The sequence below is a fragment of the Phyllobates terribilis genome, unplaced genomic scaffold (assembly GCF_046119375.1).
Source record: "Phyllobates terribilis strain yellow unplaced genomic scaffold, ASM4611937v1 Scaffold_3__8_contigs__length_932513732, whole genome shotgun sequence".
NCBI classification, from domain to species: Eukaryota; Metazoa; Chordata; class Amphibia; order Anura; family Dendrobatidae; genus Phyllobates; species Phyllobates terribilis.
The window spans coordinates 707,015,183-707,037,447 of NW_027362763.1; the positions used below are offsets into that span (position 1 = coordinate 707,015,183).

At 49.3% G+C, this 22,265-nt stretch overlaps 1 protein-coding gene across 1 annotated transcript in view; it reads right to left on the reverse strand.

Annotated features, from left to right (window-relative positions):
• DTL (denticleless E3 ubiquitin protein ligase homolog) overlaps positions 1-22,265 on the reverse strand; it is a 59,207-nt gene that overhangs the window by 7,756 nt on the left and 29,186 nt on the right. Inside the window, exons 11-12 of the mRNA XM_073671984.1 lie at positions 8,324-8,436; positions 613-702 (exon numbers count right to left, since the gene is read on the reverse strand). Coding sequence (XP_073528085.1) covers positions 613-702; positions 8,324-8,436 — 203 coding nt within the window. The remainder of the gene's footprint in view (positions 1-612; positions 703-8,323; positions 8,437-22,265) is intronic.

Consider the following 22,265-nt stretch of genomic DNA (forward strand, 5'->3'; position numbering starts at 1 on the left):
GTAGGAAAGAGACTCAAAGTATAAAAAAAAAAAAAAAAAAAAAAAAAAAAAAAAATACAAACTAGTAAACACTACATGTAAAACACAAACCACAAGTCTGGTAGGCAAAAAGGCAAGTAGTGTAAGGCAAGGTAGCAGTATCTGGTGCTCATATAGAATATATCATGCAAAAATAACTCCAAAATAGTGCAGTTGACATCATGACAGATCATAAGCTAAGAACAATAGCAATGTATATTGCTGGCACAATAGTAATTCATACATCTAGATTAAAAAAAATAAAAATTATAAGTATCAAAGCTAAGAAGTAATCTGTTGGGATAAAGCTAGCACCATATACTGCTACCTCTCCTACATTAGTGCAGGTAGCTCAGATTATTCATCATATACTTATAACGGAGTGCTGTATATCTTATTGGCTCTGTGGGTATCATTCTACAGACAGATGGACTAGATCTCAACCTTATAAGGTTGTGGTCTGAAATGTATTCATGGCTTTTGTTCCTTTAAGTGTTTAAATGTTTGGTTTTGACTTGTGTCAATAAATATGTATTATACTTATGGTTCTTTCTCTACTCCTTTAAAAAGAGCAAAACGTTGTACATAACAAACCTTAGTAAAATCTGTAGGAGACCAAGTGACCGAGGTGACGTCTTGACTGTGTCCCTGAAGCATTATAGGAGCAGCACGGGGACTGGACACCTAAAACATTCAGGGAATGAAAAGTTAATTATGAATTGATGGGTTAAAGCTTTTTTTTTTTTTTTTTGCATAAAGTAGTGAATACGTGATACCTTGAAGTTGCCATTTGCCCAGTAATATATAACTTAACAACTTCCAGCAGTTCCCCTCTCCCTGTCCGCACCCCGTGGAAATTTAAGCAGTCCAGTAAGTGAGGGAGGAGGGATATGATGCTGCAGACTCAGACTTATGATAGGAGAAAAATAGTAGTAATGACTGATTGTGCGGAGCTCAGACCAGTTATAGAAAGAAAACTCATTTACACAACATCCAAAGTTTTAGCTGGCTGCAATGCAGGGGCATGTTTTTAACATGTACGTTAACGAGTTTTGGTCTGGATTTGCAACCGGGCCACGATCGGTGGCTGTAATAGGACTGCTAAAATGCCCCCACATCATGGCCGTCTGAACGATGCCCAATACACGCTCTAGAATACAATCGCTAGTGTAACAACTATGTTCAGTGTTTGGTTATAGGGCAGTAATTTCAGGCCTTTACCGCAGACCTAACACCCTATGAGAGAACATGCAAAAGTGGATTTTTTTGCTTTTTATAGAGGCCAGAGCATAATAACTAAATGCAAAGCAAGGCACCAGAAGCCAGAAACACATTGGTGGTATGGATTTATTGTGGATTTTCTGTACTCATCTTAAACATTATGGAATAAAAGCAGTGAAAAAGTTTTAATACACATTCAATGAGCCGGAATATTTTTTCTTCCTGTGGATTGATGAGGTGCACCGATGTTCCCATCCATGGTGAGCAGCTATTTTCACAATATAAAATGTGCACGTTTGCTCTTAGTGCAGACTTTCTAGACGATGGCATTCACACAGGTGAGAGTCTGGGCACTTCCATTGCAATGTGCTGCCTCTCCTCACACAAATACAAGGTGTAAAGACACATTGCACATCCACATGAAGGTTTGGAGCACGAGAAGTTGTTTTTTTTGTAGTATAATACAAGCTGCACAGCCGACCACAAGCATTATGCAGTGACAAACCCAACAGGAAGCCTCAACGCTGCGCCTAAACCTGACAGCCCATAATATGCACATCACCATTGCTCTACATAAGATGTATAGACTCGCTAGTAAAAGCCATCGACATGTGACATAATACACCGTGCTGCAGAGTGTTAGGACGTTATATAGTAAGGAAGACCAAGCACTCACTAGAACACCAGGTACTACCGATTTTATCTATCAGTTCCAAAAATAAACTAAACACACCATGACTAACAAAGTTTATCCACTCCACCACAAGGTGGCGCTTTATAACATGTCAGTAGGGACTAGCACTGCACTCTTTTGCAACTCCAGTCCCTTTGTTAAAAAAAAAAGTCATTCCATCTCCCAAAATTGAATGAATCAATGCAGATACCATAAAGTGCTTTTGGAAAGGCAAATTGAGGACAACTTGTTCATGTAGGAGAGGTGGTCACTTATCACATATTCCCATGCCAGAACAAGGTGCAAACCTCCATCATAGAGCATTTGAGGCTTTGTTTTCTAGCAGAAACCATTTCAGAACAAGCTTTTTCAGGAAGTTTGAGCTGTTATTTTCTGTAGCATTTTTGGAAAAGTTTTTTAAACTTTTTTGTGCAGCCTTTTGATTCTACAATGCCTAGTTTGGAGCATTTAGCATCAAGAGGTGCTTCAAAAAAAGAAGTGGCATGCAAGGTTTCATCCCACAAGGCTTTTTTTTTCCTCCAACTATACATAATTGCATAGTCAACATGGCAGACTATGGGCGGTCCGCCTTATAGATTCCTCCTTTGCTGCATGGAAAAAAAAAAAAAAAACATGTAAGCGGACCCCTACGAACAACATCTAAAAGTCGCTCAATTAACAGGAATGTAAAAAAAAAAAAAAAGTTTCAATCCAGGAATTAACAGCTGTGATTCGATAATTCTGTATCACGTTCATGTAAATCACTTTTACTACTTTCCAGACGCAGAAGACGTTCCTGTGTAACAGACAAGTGACGGCGTAAGTGGCATCTGCTTCTCAGCTGACGGCTACGCTCACTTTCACTCCGCGCTGTCAGGGGCAGATTAAGAGGCTGCGATCCCGGTCCGCACAGCTGCTCCGAGCTCATACAATACAACAGACGGCCATTCATACGCAACATGTGTCGCCCCACGGGAGGGGAGGGATGAGGACTATCTTGTGACTCCTTGTCAATGATGATACATTCCAGTAAGCCCCAGCATGAACAGCCCGCTAATGATACAGCAGCTATCACGTTTCTACAGGGGTTTTTCATTAAGGGGCAAAATGTGAAGTTATCCCCTTACCCATATTATATAGGGACCCTAGCCAATTCAGAGAATGGGGTGAAGGACGTTCTCTGGATCGTTGGGGGTCCCAGCAGTTGGTTACCTACATATAGGGAATTGGACTTCCTGGAATCCAAACGGTAAGACTCGAATCCACCAAGAACATTGTGCTTCACTAGGAATGAAGAGGTGCATACAGTGTGCGCCGCAAAGTCTGGAGTGGTGATATAAGGGAATGGAGAGGGCCATGCAAGCAACTGCATCTCCATTCCCAGTAACATGCAATAGGACCAGTTAGAGACGTCGTTATGACTCGCAAGTATTGAACATTTGTGGCGCATCCTTTGGCTCTGCAATAACCCTTTAAAGTCGGCCACACATTAAGTGGCAGACGGGCAAACGATGCTTCGGCCGATTCCCCCATACACAGGGGGTACTCCTGTGTTCTCCGGGAGAACAATGCAATCGGCAGTCTGAAATCGGATGTGCCGATTGACATCTCCCCCAACCATCAGCTGGCCGGTGCCCCATTCACAATAGACAGTCAGCCAAACCGGTCAATATCGGCAGGTTCAGCCAACATTAATCCAATGTGTATGGGGGCCTTAAGACTTAATGCACTGCAACCAGACGTTGGCAGAGTCACTAAGACAAGAAACGGACGGCAAATGTTTTTGGTGTGGCTTTTCACACTTGGGTACCAAAATGCTTCAAAAATAATTTTATATATCACTGCCAAAATTTATGTAAAAGAAAGCCTGGAGGGGTTGTCCAAACGAAAAAGGTTGCTTTGTTTGAAGGGTCCGTAGACTATACAGGTGTCGTTATGTGGTGCCCTGCTGCGTACAGGTGCCACAGAACCCAGTAGGGTGCATGGATGGACTTCTCCACAAGAGGCCCTCACACATTCACACACCTCCACCCTACCACCTCAGACCACCAGAAGGAGCCCGTTAGGGATATAAATATCGAGGGTGGAGCCAGGCAGTTCAGTTTCGTGTCGAGTCGAGTCTGAGAGTGTGCTGGCACTTAGACCAGTGAAGAGGCAGCACGCTAGCGGCAGTGCTTAGGTGAGCCAAGGCCTACAGCACGAGTTGAAGCCTAGTGAGGGCCCTGAGTGTGGCCGACGGCAAAAAGGAAAGGAGAGAGGAGTCGAGGGGGCAGAGGAGCGTACCAGGCTCACCCCAAACTATACACCGGGTCCGCGCCTACGGGGCCCCTTTATACCCAGTAGGGACCACCGGATACCTGGAGGACTACAAGTCCCAGGTCGACCAACGCTGACTATTGTACCAGGGCTGGGAGTCACGGAGGCCCCAGCGTCCAGGGAGAGCGATCTCCAAGAGAAGGCCCTACCACCAAGTGCAAGAGAGACAGTAATAAAGCCAGGCCTAGCTCCAGGCAGGTCAGAAGCTTAGTAAGTGAAAGCAACGGATCAGGAGGCCCTATACCTGCTCACTGGGGAGAGTCCAGAAGTGCACCCTGCGTACCGAGTACCCTGGACCATACCTGCATCAACACCAGTAAAGGTACCGAAGCAAACCCCCGTGTGAGTGTGTCATTTCTCCCTGAACCACCATCCATTCCCCCACGCTGCCCTGAGGCCCGCTCCACCTGTGGGGAGCAGTTCCATCATAAGCTGCCCTACCATCTGCCTCAGAGGACTGCTCTGCAGCGGCAGCTCCCTTTAGCCGCATTCCACAGGTGGCGTCACGAACTTTCCAAATCCCCTATAAATAATTCCCCTTTTTGTTGACCGCCCTGGGCCACGGACCGGGCCAGCCACCGTGATATCCCCCACCGGCATCCATAGAGGCCTGGCTGCCGAGTGCCCCATGGCTCTGGAGGCACGTCATCTCCATACAAAATGTCTGTCCAATATCTATTCAGTAACCCCTAAAATTGGTAGAAAATTGTTATTTGATCTGATTAAAGGGTCTCATCTACCAAAAAAATTGATCTGACATGCTAAAAAAAAAAAAAAAATTTTTTTATTTGATGAACACAATTGTACTGAAAAAGCAGATAGCTGAATTACAACTCCATTACATTATACGGAATAGAAAAGTTATTAATATAATAATATTACCTTGTTCAGAGATGTGGCCAGACTGCTTATTAATGTTGACATATAGCAGGACTCATTCTTCCTTGGAAGACCACAACTCTTACTCACTGCCCAGTGATTACTGCAGCACTCGATGGATCTGCCCATAATCCCGAAATAGTTGAGGTAAACTATTGTCAATGCCTCTTCCTTCGATATGAGAGTTGTCCCAACTACTATAATTCTCCATAAAGCCTTAAGGCTCATTAACATCTGAATGGAAGGACAAACTGAAAGCCTAAATCCTCATTTTATGCCAAGAACTATTCTCAGGAAATTTGATGTTTCATGTGAATTGGAGCCCGATTGTATACATCCTTAAAAGCCTATACTACTATATGGCAATCTGGAATTGCAGATCTGCTAGCAGGTCTTATAGAGTCCATTTCCAATGATCTAACTCAGGAATCTGTACAGCCCATTCGGGTTGTAGCAAAACCTAGGTAGGACTGGGTTAAATAGCTTTACATGTCTTGATTAGGACACCTGGAGAGCCAAGCACCAGAGAAGGCTAGGCATTCACCTTAGTCAGACTGCTGGAGAGCAGAGCAGACTGTATGTGTCTTGGAGAGACACAGGCCAGACTCCACAAGTATCAGTGGTTGCCCTGGATAAATATTGTTTTGTTTGATCAAGCTGGGTTAGCTGAGCTGTATACGAGTAGACTGGGTCTGTCCTATTTAGTCAGAGCATGGACAAGACCAGAAACATTAATGTTGCCTCCTACCTTTAAGAGTGAAACCCTACAAGGTTTATTATTAACCTGCAAAACTAAGGAAGCGCTCTTATGGTCCCCTGCCCCCAACCGGCATTACACCGAGCCAGCTGAGCACCAGCCAGGAATACTGCCACCCTCCGTCTCAAAATAGAGGCTAGGATATTTTTCCCCCTGAATTGGGTAAGCTTGCCATGAACAGTTTACAGTCGCTGAACTTGGTTTTGTCAGACAACTTAGTTGTGGAACCAGTAACTTTACAAAGAGGGACTACAAGGCACAGGGACACTATGCTGTGGTGTGCCATGAGGCACTATGCTGTGATGTGCCATGATGTGCCCAGAGGCGCTGTGAGGCACTATGTGATATAAAGAGCTATGATGTGCTCTTTGTGAAGCACAAAGAGGCTTTATAAGGCACTGTGCTCAGATTTGTATTTAATAGAGTAATCCATCTGAATGAAGGCTAAACCTTTCCTTTGGGTGGTAAATCTCATCTGACAGTAGCCCCACCCGAAGGAGCCAACTGATGAGACGCAGCTGGACAGCAGACCGTCACAGAGACCATGTGCTGTATTAACACCATGTGCCGTCCTATGGATGGAGTAAACAGACTGGAGGACAACAGTAAATACCTCTGAGTGTTACTTTAACATTTACTGAGCAGATTGAGGCTCATTTTTGTGGTGAACGCTGAAGGCCAATCATGAGGCTCTGTGCGGCCCAGACATGTGGCTAACTTTAGCCTAGAGGTCCTGAAGCCAAATTTATAAGCAAGAGGTCCTTGGCCAAGATGGGGACTTAGAGCGCACACACACCCATGTCTGAGTTTTGCACTAACATCCTTCAGCCTTCCCTAGTAACCATAACAAGGAAAGGGCCCCATAAACAAGGTAAACATTCACAAAGATCACTCACCACCAGCTGTACGGATTCGGAGGCTGGACCAAGTCACAGGCCTGTTCCTCTCCATTCGGCCATGACTGAGCAACACTGGGGTGGTCAATCCCAGGCAGGGCCAATAGTGCGCCGATCAAAGCTGGAGCCGCCGACCCCAGACAGGGGCGCAGTTGCACAGCAGTGATGCTCAGCCATACCCAGATCTTCAACAGGTAACCCTGTCTAAGGTTCTCCTCATCAAGGACTCTCCGGTACGCTCGTCATCAGGGCCGCAGGCTGGTACAAAACAGTAGCTGGAAACATGTTGGAAGACATGGGTCTGCTACTTTTTTCACCGGCGTGCATTTTAGGGCACGATTTCTTGGACAGCGTCCTGGATCTGTGCAACCGGGATGCGCGGCTGTCAGGCCACCATAAGGTAATGGTGCAGCTGCTGCTCGCACCCGTCCGACGGAACAGGCCCCCTTGGACCCACCATGGCACTTGGAAACTGACCGGCCCAGGTCTGGGAATAATCTTCTTTCGTCTGCCGCTGTTTTAACAAGGTTCCCCCTCAAGGACAGGAAACCAACTGAGGTGGTGGAGGCACCGCCCTTTTATTCTGTAGGTTTCCTGTCCTGGAAGGGCGGATCCCCTCTCTCGTTGTAGGTGCCGTCATGGGTAATAGGAAAAATGAGAATATCTGATGGTGTGAATGGACAACTCAGACCAATGTCATCCAAGATTAACCTAATTGGTCAAATAACTATGTAAATGCAGCTTAAAAGCCGATCACACATGGTCCCATTTCAGGGAACAATGACTGCAATCAGATGTTACTGTTGGGAAACTATACAGCAAGTTTTTAATATTTCTACAGTGCCACCAACAGGAGAAAAAGTGTGCCTGCTAGAATAAATAAGCTGGCTGTGCAAAGCATAGACATATCTTGTCATGCTGTGCAAGAATCTTTGTAGCCACTCTGCTTTGGATAATGGAGTATTCTGACCAGTGAACTACTCCCCTTTTAAAGGGTTATTCCTTTCTTCATAGACAATCTTGTTGAATATGGCATAAAAAAAAAAAAAAAAAAAAAAAAAAACACAGGACTTTTGCAATTTACATCTCATTAAAATGAACAGCCGTTAAGATACTACATTTTTACAGCTCATTGGCTACAAGACCGACAACTGTTTGGTGTCTAGCTTGTAAGCACTGCGCCAAAGCTGACCAGGAGTAAGAGGTAACGGTCCAGCAATTTAGGCTAACTTTAAAACAGTGCTTACAATTTCAATAGGAAAAAAACAAACAAAAAAAAAAAACTTGTAAGCACTGTGCGTGTTCTGTTGACTAGCAGTGGTGGACGGTTGCCAAGGCAACCAGCTGTAAACAAACCTGCCCAAAAAAAAAAACTTAATATCTTAAGAACGGTTGAAAATTTTAATAAGTAGTAAGTTGCAAGTTTGTTCATCTTTTCAAGCACGATCCAACAATATTTATGAAGTTGAGAATAACCCCTTTAACTCAGATTAAAAATTTCTATTGGAAGAAACGTAGGAAAAAGCTATACAAGTATTTACCCACATGCCATATCACACTTACCTGCCAGATATAAGCGCTGTGGTCACTTGAGCCGCTAAGGAGAAACTGTCCGTCAGGACTGAGGCTGGACTTGGTATAAAAGGTGGAATTGTAATGACCGCAAAACACAGAAACTGATGGGAGAGATAGATTTGGGTGAAGAGAAAGTTACAGCACGACATACAGGGATTGCAGGCAGATGTTATATCGTTCACAGAAATTACCGAATATAGATTAAAATGACTTTTGCCCATTAGACCTCATGTTTACATCTAACTTTAAAAGCATTGAAGGACCGCTGTAAAATGAGTTGTGAAAGAGCAGAGACCAGCTAAAAATAAGCCGGTAACCAGGGCACACCGCACCGGCTCCCACGAGAAGGAATTCCTGCAATGTAATAAATCTTACAGTCTGTTCACTTCCACACAAGAACCAGAGAGCTGCAGATTCCTCTCAAACCTCTTACCAGCTTGACCTCAAATTAAGAAACAAGACAACACTTTTCCTGTATACCCAGTGCAAGACCCATTGGAGACTTTACGGAGTTTATACTGCCCCCTAGTGTTGAAAACAGTTAATACAATAAAGAGTACACCCGGGAGCTGTACAGATTTAAAGAGCTGCAGGAAATGGTGCGAAAAAGCTTAAACTGTTCCTGTGCAGTTTCAATTATGCCCATTAATATGGATATTAGTTGTACAAGCTAATTAAAAGGGGTGGTCCTCAGTGATCCTAGTTGCAGAACAGTTTAGCAATGTCTGTGCAATCAGAGGTGTCAGTGTGGCCGTGGTAATCAGACTCAAAAGATTGCACTCTTCTGACCGCTGATGTGATCTGCACGGATTAGGCAGCAACTGGACCGAGCACTGGAGATCACCTGGTTGTTAATTTGATAACGAATGCACAGAAAAAAAAAAACCTAACATTTTTTGCAATCAGGCGGCCATTGAGTTATGATAGTTTAACTTTTATTTTTGGACGGTCTTAAAGAGTAAATGTCATTTTAAGTTTTACTTCACATGAAAATAAGCAACTTTATAATACATCTTATAGAAGTCTGACACTCGTCCTGGATTAATCTTGCACTCAATTTGTGGATAAAATCTGTATTTAGCGAAGACAGATTATCCCATTACTGGACTAAAACAATATTCATAAAGCACATAATATATAGCCAGGCTGAGAACATCTAAATAATAGAAGCTGACAGTTGGAGCTTTTAGAATTCAATAGAGAGGGGAGGAGCTAGGAGACATTCTACTGAAAGTTCCATAGAACTTTGAGAACTAACGGTCATCTCCTATCTCAGGAATGCGAAAGTCTTCACTCACTGGAGAAGTTTAACCACTTCGCGCCAGAGCCTGTTTTTGCCTTCGTGACCGGGCCAATTTTTTCAATTCTGACCACTGTCACTTTATGAGGTAATTACTCTGGAACGCTTCAACGTATTCCCCTGATTCTGAGATTTTTTTTTTGTGACATATTGTACTTCATGATAGTGGTAAAATTTCTTTGATATCACTTGCGTTTGATTGTGAAAAAAATCGGAAATTTGGCGAAAATTTTGAAAATTTTGCAATTTTCAAACTTTGAATTTTCATGCCCTTTAATCAGAGAGATATATCACACAAAATAGTTAATAAATAACATTGCCCACATGTCTACTTCACATCAGCACAATTTTGGAACCAAAATTTTTTTTTGTTAGGAAGCTATAAGGGTTAAAAGTTGACCAGCGATTTCTCATTTTTACAACAAAATTTACAAAAACATTTTTTTTTAGGGACCACATCTTATTTGAAGTGACTTTGAGGAGCCTTTATGACAGAAAATACCCAAAAGTGATACCATTCTAAAAACTGCACCCCTCAAGGTGCTCAAAACCACATTCAAGAAGTTTATTAACCCTTCAGGTGCTTCACAGGAATTTTTGGAATGTGGAAGAAAACAATGAACATTTAACTTTTTTTCACAAAACTGCTACTTTAACCTCAAATTTTTAATTTTCACAAGGGCAGCCAGAAAAAATGGACCCCAAAATGTGTTGTGTAATTTCTCCTGAGCACGCTGATACCCCATATGTGGTGCAAAGCCACTGTTTGGGCGCACGGCATGGCTTGGAAGGTAAGGAGCGCCATTTGACTTTTGGAATGGAAATTTGACTGGAATGGATAGCGGACGCCATGTTGCATTTGGAGAGCCCCTGAGGTGCCTAAACAGAGGAAACCCCCAACAAGTGACCCCATTTTGGAAACTAGACCCCTCAAGGAACTTATCTAGATGTGTGGTGAGCACCTTGAACCCCCAGGGGCTTCACAGAATTTTATAATGTTGAAGTGTGAAAATAAAAAAAACACATTTTTAACACAAAACTGCTACTTTAGCCTCAAATTTTTAATTTTCACAAGGGCAGCCAGAAAAAATGGACCCCAAAATGTGTTGTGCAATTTCTCCTGAGCACGCTGATACCCCATATGTGGTGCAAAGCCACTGTTTGGGCGCACGGCATGGCTTGGAAGGTAAGGAGCGCCATTTGACTTTTGGAATGGAAATTTGACTGGAATGGATAGCGGACGCCATGTTGCATTTGGAGAGCCCCTGAGGTGCCTAAACAGAGGAAACCCACAACAAGTGACCGAATTTTACAATCTACTCCTCTGTATAAATTAATCTAGTGGTGGGAAAATAAGTAGATAGGTAAATGGTCACTAAACCCATAGATTAATTCCCACAGAGGTGTCATTTCTATAATGGGGTCACTTCAGGGGGGATTATGCTGTTCTGGCACTTTTCAGAGTACCAGAGCTAAAGAATCCCCCCTGAAGTGACCCCATTTTGGAAATGAAACCCCTCTGGGAATTCATCTATGGGTTTAGTGACCATTTTAACTCAATGGATGATTTCCAGAAACAAGCACGCAATGGAAGGTTTAGATTCTGGAGAACCCCCCCTGGAAATTAAGTGAGCTCTACTCGAATGTGTCATTCACTAAATGAACCAAATGTTTGAATGACAAATTGGGATACATTTTTACAGTTTAAAAACGTGGTTCTGTGTGGAAGATTTTAAAGCAGTCAGTGACGCATAAGGCTGGCAATGATGGGCATTGTGGGCAATAGTAGCGGGTATCACGCCTCATTCCTCTCTTAGTACATACACGACATCTTTTCTGGGGGTTCCTTCTTGTTTCCGTTGCTGGAATAAGTGCAATAAAATGTCGCTCAGTGAGTCTTTTCACATCCTCAGATTCTAATGGATGAGCGGGGCTAACACTTTGAAAGACAAGATTTTCAATTACCTTTTCTTGATAATCAAGAAAAGGATCTGAATTTCCTGCTTTTTTGTACAACACAAAAGAATTGTATGTGGCCACCTGAAACAAATAAATAACCAACTTTTTATACCAGGTATAGGACTTTCTTGATACCTGGTATGGCTGTAGAACCTGGTCTGCAAGGTCCACACCCCCCATGTGTTTGTTGTAGTCAATGACTGACACAGGTTTTTGCTTCGGAGTGGTGGATCCTAGTTCTACAGTGGCCCTTGTGGCATCTGTGTGGATCAAGCTGAGGACAAAAATATCCCTCTTATCCCTATATTTCAGGGCAAGCAGCTCTCCGTTGCGTACAGCCCCTGACTGCCCCTTTTGAAACTTTTGGTTGACCAATGGTTGTGGAAACCCCTGACGGTTTTTACGGATGGTCCCACAAGCCCCGATGTTGTGTTCAACCAGACTTTTAAATAGGGGTATGCTGGTGTAATAATTGTCCACATATAGATTGTAGCCTTTTTGAAAAAATGGACTTATCAGCTCCCAAACAATTTTTCCAGATGTCCCCAGATAAGTAGGGCATCCTGGTGGGTTTAGTTGGCCATCTTTCCCCTCATATATGCGAAAAGCGGATGTGTATCCGGTTGAACTTTCGCACATTTTATAGAGCTTTATTCCAAACCTTGTCCTTTTAGATGGGATAAATTGCTTGAGGTGCAGTCTTCCTTTGAATTTTACAAGGGACTCGTCTATAGAAATATTTTGTGTTGGGGTGTAGAGGCTTAAGAATTTTTCTGACAAATTTTCAATGATGGGTCTAATTTTATATAACCTGTCATGTTCTGGGGCATTTCTGGACAGGCATTGACTATTGTCGTTAAAATGCCAAAACCGCATGAGCATTTCATAACGGGTCCTAGGCAGAATGACTGAAAACATAGGGGTGGCTTGAACAGGGTGGTTGGACCAGTAGGATCGAATGCTCGGTTTTTTAACAAGCCCCATGGCAAATGTAAGTCCTAAAAATTTTTTTATTTCCGGGACATTAGTTGGTGTCCATAAATTTGCCCTAGCATAGTAAGATCGGGGATTCTGGCTTATGAATTGGGACGCGTATAAATTTGTTTGCACGACAATATGCTCTAGCAAGCGGTCTGTAAAAAACAAATTAAAAAAATGAATTGGTCCAAAATCTTCCACCTCCACATTTATACCAGGAATGGCGTTGAAATCAGGGCTGAATGGAGCAGCCGAATCTGAAGCCTCCCATCTGGGAAATGCTAGATCATGTGGCAACGCCCCTTGTACACTGGCATGCGCCAATTCACTAGTAGCAGGGACAGCGCTTGTACTGGGCAGTGTTCCCTGATTTGGAGACGTTTCTCCAGTAGCGCTATTTGCCCCTATTGCTGTACTGGTCCTTGGGCTTGAGGATGGACCAGAATCACTGCTCATTTCTGGGCTCTCAGTGTCGCCGCTACTAAAGCCCTCAAAATCCATATCTCCATCTGAGACTGCACTGTCATCAGTGTCAGAACACAGCAGGGCATACACCTCCTCTGCGGTATAAGTCTGACGGGCCATTTTATTTTTATATTTTTTGACTGGACGGGACCTGACTGACTGACTGACTGACTGGACGGGACCTGACTGACTGACTGACTGACTGGACGGGACCTGACTGACTGACTGACTGGACGGGACCTGACTGACTGACTGACTGACTGGACGGGACCTGACTGACTGACTGACTGGACGGGACCTGACTGACTGACTGGACGGGACCTGACCTGACTGACTGACTGACTGACTGGACGGGACCTGACTGACTGACTGGACGGGACCTGACCTGACTGACTGACTGACTGACTGGACGGGACCTGACTGACTGACTGGACGGGACCTGACCTGACTGACTGACTGACTGACTGGACGGGACCTGACTGACTGACTGGACGGGACCTGACCTGACTGACTGACTGACTGACTGGACGGGACCTGACTGACTGACTGGACGGGACCTGACCTGACTGACTGACTGACTGACTGGACGGGACCTGACTGACTGACTGGACGGGACCTGACCTGACTGACTGACTGGACGGGACCTGACCTGACTGACTGACTGACTGACTGGACGGGACCTGACCTGACTGACTGACTGGACGGGACCTGACCTGACTGACTGACTGACTGACTGGACGGGACCTGACTGACTGACTGGACGGGACCTGACCTGACTGACTGACTGGACGGGACCTGACCTGACTGACTGACTGGACGGGACCTGACTGACTGACTGACTGACTGGACGGGACCTGACTGACTGACTGACTGACTGACTGACTGGACGGGACCTGACTGACTGACTGACTGACTGACTGACTGGACGGGACCTGACTGACTGACTGACTGACTGGACGGGACCTGACTGACTGACTGACTGACTGACTGGACGGGACCTGACTGACTGACTGACTGACTGACTGACTGGACGGGACCTGACTTGACTGACTGACTGACTGACTGACTGGACGGGACCTGACTTGACTGACTGACTGACTGACTGACTGGACGGGACCTGACTGACTGACTGACTGACTGACTGACTGGACGGGACCTGACTTGACTGACTGACTGACTGACTGACTGGACGGGACCTGACTGACTGACTGACTGACTGACTGACTGGACGGGACCTGACCTGACTGACTGACTGGACGGGACCTGACCTGACTGACTGACTGACTGACTGGACGGGACCTGACTGACTGACTGGACGGGACCTGACCTGACTGACTGACTGGACGGGACCTGACCTGACTGACTGACTGGACGGGACCTGACCTGACTGACTGACTGGACGGGACCTGACTGACTGACTGGACGGGACCTGACCTGACTGACTGACTGACTGACTGGACGGGACCTGACTGACTGACTGGACGGGACCTGACCTGACTGACTGACTGACTGACTGGACGGGACCTGACCTGACTGACTGACTGACTGACTGGACGGGACCTGACCTGACTGACTGACTGACTGACTGGACGGGACCTGACTGACTGACTGGACGGGACCTGACTGACTGACTGGACGGGACCTGACCTGACTGACTGACTGACTGACTGGACGGGACCTGACCTGACTGACTGACTGACTGGACGGGACCTGACCTGACTGACTGACTGGACGGGACCTGACCTGACTGACTGACTGACTGACTGGACGGGACCTGACTGACTGACTGGACGGGACCTGACCTGACTGACTGACTGACTGACTGGACGGGACCTGACCTGACTGACTGACTGGACGGGACCTGACTGACTGACTGACTGACTGGACGGGACCTGACTGACTGACTGACTGACTGACTGACTGGACGGGACCTGACTGACTGACTGACTGACTGACTGACTGGACGGGACCTGACTGACTGACTGACTGACTGACTGACTGGACGGGACCTGACTGACTGACTGACTGACTGACTGGACGGGACCTGACTGACTGACTGACTGACTGACTGACTGGACGGGACCTGACTTGACTGACTGACTGACTGGACGGGACCTGACTGACTGACTGACTGACTGACTGACTGGACGGGACCTGACTTGACTGACTGACTGACTGACTGACTGGACGGGACCTGACTGACTGACTGACTGACTGACTGGACGGGACCTGACTTGACTGACTGACTGACTGACTGACTGGACGGGACCTGACTGACTGACTGACTGACTGGACGGGACCTGACTGACTGACTGACTGACTGACTGACTGACTGGACGGGACCTGACTGACTGACTGACTGACTGACTGACTGACTGGACGGGACCTGACTGACTGACTGACTGACTGACTGACTGACTGGACGGGACCTGACTGACTGACTGACTGACTGACTGACTGACTGGACGGGACCTGACTGACTGACTGACTGACTGGACGGGACCTGACCTGACTGACTGACTGACTGACTGACTGGACGGGACCTGACTGACTGACTGGACGGGACCTGACCTGACTGACTGACTGACTGGACGGGACCTGACCTGACTGACTGACTGACTGGACGGGACCTGACCTGACTGACTGACTGACTGGACGGGACCTGACCTGACTGACTGACTGACTGGACGGGACCTGACTGACTGACTGACTGACTGACTGACTGACTGGACGGGACCTGACTGACTGACTGACTGACTGACTGACTGGACGGGACCTGACTGACTGACTGACTGACTGACTGACTGGACGGGACCTGACCTGACTGACTGACTGGACGGGACCTGACCTGACTGACTGACTGACTGACTGGACGGGACCTGACCTGACTGACTGACTGACTGACTGGACGGGACCTGACTGACTGACTGGACGGGACCTGACCTGACTGACTGACTGACTGGACGGGACCTGACTGACTGACTGACTGACTGACTGACTGACTGGACGGGACCTGACTGACTGACTGACTGACTGACTGACTGACTGGACGGGACCTGACCTGACTGACTGACTGACTGACTGACTGGACGGGACCTGACCTGACTGACTGACTGACTGACTGACTGACTGGACGGGACCTGACCTGACTGACTGACTGACTGACTGGACGGGACCTGACCTGACTGACTGACTGACTGACTGACTGGACGGGACCTGACCTGACGGGACCTGACCTGACTGACTGACTGACTGGACGGGACCTGACCTGACTGACTGACTGACTGGACGGGACCTGACCTGACTGACTGACTGACTGGACGGGACCTGACCTGACTGACTGACTGACTGGACGGGACCTGACCTGACTGACTGACTGACTGGACGGGACCTGACCTGACTGACTGACTGACTGGACGGGACCTGACCTGACTGACTGACTGACTGGACGGGACCTGACTGACTGACTGGACGGGACCTGACCTGACTGACTGACTGACTGACTGACTGGACGGGACCTGACTGACGGACGGGACCTGACTGACGGACGGGACCTGACTGACGGACGGGACCTGACTGACGGACGGGACCTGACTGACTGACTGACTGACTGACTGACTGGACGGGACCTGACCTGACTGACTGACTGACTGACTGACTGGACGGGACCTGACCTGACTGACTGACTGACTGACTGACTGGACGGGACCTGACTGACGGACGGGACCTGACTGACTGACTGACTGACTGACTGACTGACTGACTGGACGGGACCTGACTGACTGACTGACTGACTGACTGACTGGACGGGACCTGACTGACTGACTGACTGACTGACTGACTGACTGGACGGGACCTGACTGACTGACTGACTGACTGACTGACTGGACGGGACCTGACTGACTGACTGACTGACTGACTGACTGGACGGGACCTGACTGACTGACTGACTGACTGACTGACTGACTGGACGGGACCTGACTGACTGACTGACTGACTGACTGACTGGACTGGACGGGACCTGACCTGACTGACTGACTGACTGACTGGACGGGACCTGACCTGACTGACTGACTGACTGACTGACTGGACGGGACCTGACCTGACTGACTGACTGACTGACTGACTGGACGGGACCTGACTGACTGACTGGACGGGACCTGACCTGACTGACTGACTGACTGACTGACTGGACGGGACCTGACTGACTGACTGGACGGGACCTGACTGACTGACTGACTGACTGACTGGACGGGACCTGACTGACGGACGGGACCTGACTGACTGGACGGGACCTGACTGACGGACGGGACCTGACTGACGGACGGGACCTGACTGACTGACTGACTGACTGACTGGACGGGACCTGACCTGACTGACTGACTGACTGACTGACTGGACGGGACCTGACCTGACTGACTGACTGACTGACTGACTGGACGGGACCTGACTGACGGACGGGACCTGACTGACTGACTGACTGACTGACTGACTGACTGACTGACTGACTGACTGACTGACTGGACGGGACCTGACTGACTGACTGACTGACTGACTGACTGGACGGGACCTGACTGACTGACTGACTGACTGACTGACTGACTGACTGGACGGGACCTGACTGACTGACTGACTGACTGACTGGACGGGACCTGACTGACTGACTGACTGACTGACTGACTGACTGGACGGGACCTGACTGACTGACTGACTGACTGACTGACTGGACTGGACGGGACCTGACCTGACTGACTGACTGACTGACTGACTGGACGGGACCTGACCTGACTGACTGACTGACTGACTGACTGGACGGGACCTGACCTGACTGACTGACTGACTGACTGACTGGACGGGACCTGACCTGACTGACTGACTGACTGACTGGACGGGACCTGACTGACTGACTGGACGGGACCTGACCTGACTGACTGACTGACTGGACGGGACCTGACTGACTGACTGGACGGGACCTGACTGACTGACTGACTGACTGGACGGGACCTGACTGACTGACTGACTGGACGGGACCTGACTGACTGACTGGACGGGACCTGACCTGACTGACTGACTGACTGGACGGGACCTGACCTGACTGACTGACTGACTGACTGACTGGACGGGACCTGACTGACTGACTGACTGACTGACTGGACGGGACCTGACTGACTGACTGACTGACTGACTGGACGGGACCTGACTGACTGACTGACTGACTGACTGACTGACTGACTGGACGGGACCTGACCTGACTGACTGACTGACTGACTGACGGACGGGACCTGACTGACGGACGGGACCTGACTGACGGACGGGACCTGACTGACGGACGGGACCTGACTGACTGACTGACTGACTGACTGACTGGACGGGACCTGACCTGACTGACTGACTGACTGACTGGACGGGACCTGACCTGACTGACTGACTGACTGACTGGACTGGACGGGACCTGACTGACGGACGGGACCTGACTGACTGACTGACTGGACGGGACCTGACTGACGGACTGACTGACTGACTGACTGACTGGACGGGACCTGACTGACTGACTGACTGACTGACTGACTGACTGGACGGGACCTGACTGACTGACTGACTGACTGACTGACTGACTGGACGGGACCTGACTGACTGACTGACTGACTGACTGGACGGGACCTGACTGACTGACTGACTGACTGGACGGGACCTGACTGACTGACTGACTGACTGGACGGGACCTGACCTGACTGACTGACTGACTGGACGGGACCTGACCTGACTGACTGACTGACTGACTGGACGGGACCTGACTGACTGACTGACTGACTGACTGACTGGACGGGACCTGACCTGACTGACTGACTGACTGACTGGACGGGACCTGACCTGACTGACTGACTGACTGACTGACTGGACGGGACCTGACTGACGGACGGGACCTGACTGACTGACTGACTGGACGGGACCTGACTGACGGACTGACTGACTGACTGACTGACTGGACGGGACCTGACTGACTGACTGACTGACTGACTGGACGGGACCTGACTGACTGACTGACTGACTGACTGACTGACTGGACGGGACCTGACTGACTGACTGACTGACTGACTGGACGGGACCTGACTGACTGACTGACTGACTGACTGACTGGACGGGACCTGACTGACTGACTGACTGACTGACTGACTGACTGGACGGGACCTGACTGACTGACTGACTGACTGACTGGACGGGACCTGACTGACTGACTGACTGACTGACTGACTGGACGGGACCTGACTGACTGACTGACTGACTGACTGACTGACTGGACGGGACCTGACTGACTGACTGACTGACTGACTGACTGGACGGGACCTGACTGACTGACTGACTGACTGACTGACTGGACGGGACCTGACTGACTGACTGACTGACTGACTGACTGGACGGGACCTGACTGACTGACTGACTGACTGACTGATGACTGACTGACTGACTGACTGACTGGACGGGACCTGACTGACTGACTGACTGACTGACTGACTGGACGGGACCTGACTGACTGACTGACTGACTGACTGACTGGACGGGACCTGACTGACTGACTGACTGACTGACTGGACGGGACCTGACTGACTGACTGACTGACTGACTGACTGGACGGGACCTGACTGACTGACTGACTGACTGACTGGACTGGACGGGACCTGACCTGACTGACTGACTGACTGACTGACTGGACGGGACCTGACCTGACTGACTGACTGACTGACTGACTGGACGGGACCTGACCTGACTGACTGACTGACTGACTGACTGGACGGGACCTGACCTGACTGACTGACTGGACGGGACCTGACTGACTGACTGACTGACTGACTGGACGGGACCTGACCTGACTGACTGACTGACTGACTGACTGGACGGGACCTGACCTGACTGACTGACTGACTGACTGACTGGACGGGACCTGACTGACGGACGGACCTGACTGACTGACTGACTGGACGGGACCTGACTGACTGACTGACTGACTGACTGACTGACTGGACGGGACCTGACTGACTGACTGACTGACTGACTGGACGGGACCTGACTGACTGACTGACTGACTGACTGACGGACGGGACCTGACTGACTGGACGGGACCTGACTGACGGACGGGACCTGACTGACGGACGGGACCTGACTGACTGACTGACTGACTGACTGACTGACTGGACGGGACCTGACTGACTGACTGACTGACTGACTGACTGGACGGGACCTGACTGACTGACTGACTGACTGACTGGACGGGACCTGACTGACTGACTGACTGACTGACTGACTGGACGGGACCTGACTGACTGACTGACTGACTGACTGGACGGACCTGACTGACTGACTGACTGACTGACTGACTGGACGGGACCTGACTGACTGACTGACTGACTGACTGGACGGGACCTGACTGACTGACTGACTGACTGACTGACTGGACGGGACCTGACTGACTGACTGACTGACTGACTGACTGACTGACTGGACGGACCTGACTGACTGGACGGGACCTGACTGACTGACTGACTGACTGGACGGGACCTGACTGACTGACTGACTGACTGACTGACTGACTGACTGGACGGGACCTGACTGACTGACTGACTGACTGACTGGACGGGACCTGACTGACTGACTGACTGACTGGACGGGACCTGACTGACTGACTGACTGACTGACTGACTGACTGGACGGGACCTGACTGACTGACTGACTGACTGGACGGGACCTGACTGACTGACTGACTGACTGACTGACTGACTGACTGACTGGACGGGACCTGACTGACTGACTGACTGACTGGACGGGGCCTGACTGACTGACTGACTGGACGGGACCTGACTGACTGGACGGGACTGACTGACTGACTGACTGGACGGGACCTGACTGACTGGACGGGACCTGACTGACTGACTGACTGACTGACTGACTGGACGGGACCTGACTGACGGACGGACCTGACTGACGGACTGACTGGACGGGACCTGACTGACTGGACGGGACCTGACTGACTGACTGACTGACTGACTGACTGGACGGGACCTGACTGACGGACGGGACCTGACTGACTGACTGACTGGACGGGACCTGACTGACGGACGGGACCTGACTGACTGACTGACTGACTGACTGACTGGACGGGACCTGACTGACTGACTGACTGACTGACTGACTGGACGGGACCTGACTGACTGACTGACTGACTGACTGGACGGGACCTGACTGACTGACTGACTGACTGACTGACTGGACGGGACCTGACTGACTGACTGACTGACTGACTGACTGACTGACTGACTGGACGGGACCTGACTGACTGACTGACTGACTGACGGGACCTGACTGACTGACTGACTGACTGACTGACTGACTGGACGGGACCTGACTGACTGACTGACTGACTGACTGACGGGACCTGACTGACGGACGGGACCTGACTGACGGACTGACTGGACGGACCTGACTGACTGGACGGGACCTGACTGACTGACTGACTGACTGACTGGACGGGACCTGACTGACTGACTGACTGACTGACTGACTGACTGACTGACTGGACGGGACCTGACTGACTGACTGACTGACTGACTGGACGGGACCTGACTGACTGACTGACTGACTGACTGGACGGGACCTGACTGACTGACTGACTGACTGACTGACTGACTGGACGGGACCTGACTGACTGACTGACTGACTGGACGGGACCTGACTGACTGACTGACTGGACGGGACCTGACTGACTGACTGACTGGACGGGACCTGACCTGACTGACTGACTGACTGGACGGGACCTGACCTGACTGACTGACTGACTGGACGGACCTGACTGACTGACTGACTGACTGACTGACTGGACGGGACCTGACTGACTGACTGACTGACTGACTGGACGGGACCTGACTGACTGACTGACTGACTGACTGACTGGACGGGACCTGACTGACTGACTGACTGGACGGGACCTGACTGACTGGACGGGACCTGACTGACTGACTGACTGGACGGGACCTGACTGACTGGACGGGACCTGACTGACTGACTGACTGACTGACTGACTGGACGGGACCTGACTGACGGACGGGACCTGACTGACGGACTGACTGGACGGACTGACTGACTGGACGGGACCTGACTGACTGACTGACTGACTGACTGACTGGACGGGACCTGACTGACGGACGGGACCTGACACGGGACCTGACTGACTGACTG